Raw genomic sequence first — 1,735 nt, forward strand, 5'->3', positions numbered from 1 at the left:
ATAATAATAATAATAATAATAATAATTTTAAAAAGAATAATTGTATTTCAGGAAATAGGTACTTGTTATATAATCAGACCGGGTAGCAGTGCCGATTAATGCAGCATACCTACAGTGTGTTGGAAGTATCAGGGGACGATGTGCATTAATCAAGCATTACTGCACAGTTGGTCCTGGGTTATTAGCTTAATTGAAAAATGTTTTATTTTCCCAGCTTTCCTCTTGTAACGATGCTCAGATTTGAGCACAGCTCCTCCCAACGACATCTAAAAGCTAAAAAAAAAAAAAAAAAAAAATCATACCACGAAGAGTTTGGTTTTAATGAGATGACAAATCTTTACTCATTTCTAATTGTCAGCTCAGGATGAATCTTACAGATTGTATATATTTAAAAAAACCACATACACACACAAAAAATCCCGCAAAAACCCCAAGCACAGAGCAGCTGTATGTCCCTGAGCAGGCAGTGCGAGCAGCCTGCCGCCACACACGGTCCCAGTTCGAGTGCTGCCTTATTTAAAAAATAAATCAGGGCGAGGAAGGGCAGTGCCCCCCCGCGCCTCAGGCCGGACGCGTGCTGTGAGGAGGGAGGCCGGTGGGGGGCGCCGCGCCGCGCCGGCCCCTAACGGCCGCCACAGGGGCGGCTCGCCAGAGCCTGGGAGCAGCCGCTGAGCAGCAGCCCCTCACGGTCACGGCCGGTCACCACCCGGCAGGGTCACCGAGCAGCCCCGGGGCGCTGGGAAGCGCAGGAATGGCTCCGTCAGGCTGGGGTGAAGGCGCCCGTGTGCTTCTCCCTCTCCTTCCGCCCGCGGCCGGGGAGCCGCAGCATCACCCTGTGCCCGCAGCCACCGCGTGTCACTGCCCCTGTCACGCGGCCGCTTCTGCTCCGGCCGCGCTAAAAATCTCTGTCTGGGGCAGCCGCCCCGGCGAAGTCGACCCGCGTGGAAGCCGCGGGGGGCTGTGCTGTCCGGGCGGCAGGACTCGCCGCGGGCCCCCGCGCACAGCCGGCAGCGGGGGCGCCGCGGCGGCGGCGGGGGSGGCAGCTCCGGGGCGCGGCGGGCCCTGCTTCTCCCCCCCGCCGCTTCCACATGCGTGCGTCCCTCCTGCTTATTTTAGCACACTCCTCCCGCTCGCTCGCCCGCCCCCTGGGGAATTACCACCCAGCTCGGGGGCCAGGTACATTTGACGTCAGGATGGCTTTCGTAGTTTTGACGTGTAAACACTCATTGCCATTCCGGCTCCGGAGGGTCTGGGCGCCGCGCAGCCCCAGGCAGCCGCGCCGCACCGAGCCGGCACACGGACCCCGCCGCGGGGCCGCTGCCTCCCGCTCCGCTCGCCTAGCAACGAGGGCGCTCCGGAGCGCAGCTCCGCGCCGCCCGCCGCTGCCCTCGCCGCCCGCCGCGCCGCGCCTCGCCTCGCCGCCCCCTGCCCCGCGGCCATGGAAGGGCGCCGCTGGGCCGGCCGGTGCGTGGCCCTGGCGCTCCTCTCCGCCTGCTGCGTGACCCGCGGCGGCGGCGCCGAGCGGCAGTTCCTCAACGAGTGGGCGGCGGAGGTCCCGGCGGGTCCCGCCGCCGCCATCGCCATCGCCGAGGAGCTGGAGTATGACCTCGTGGGGCAGGTAGGGGCGGCGCGGCCGCGGCGGGCTCCCCCCTTCGGGAGCTCCCCCTGCCGGGCGCGGCGGAGCCACCTGCGGCTCCGCGGGGCTCGCTCCCCTCGGGCTGCCGTTAAACTTTTG

The 1,735-nt window shown here is 64.2% G+C and overlaps 1 protein-coding gene across 1 annotated transcript in view; it reads left to right on the forward strand.

Annotated features, from left to right (window-relative positions):
- The first annotated feature begins 1,438 nt into the window (after nt 1–1,438).
- PCSK1 (proprotein convertase subtilisin/kexin type 1) overlaps nt 1,439–1,735 on the forward strand; it is a 27,091-nt gene continuing 26,794 nt past the window's right edge. The window contains exon 1 of the mRNA XM_026083490.1: nt 1,439–1,618. Coding sequence (XP_025939275.1) covers nt 1,439–1,618 — 180 coding nt within the window. The remainder of the gene's footprint in view (nt 1,619–1,735) is intronic.

Source organism: Apteryx rowi, unplaced genomic scaffold (assembly GCF_003343035.1).
Source record: "Apteryx rowi isolate R43461 unplaced genomic scaffold, aptRow1 scaffold_603, whole genome shotgun sequence".
In the NCBI taxonomy this organism is placed as follows: domain Eukaryota; kingdom Metazoa; phylum Chordata; class Aves; order Apterygiformes; family Apterygidae; genus Apteryx; species Apteryx rowi.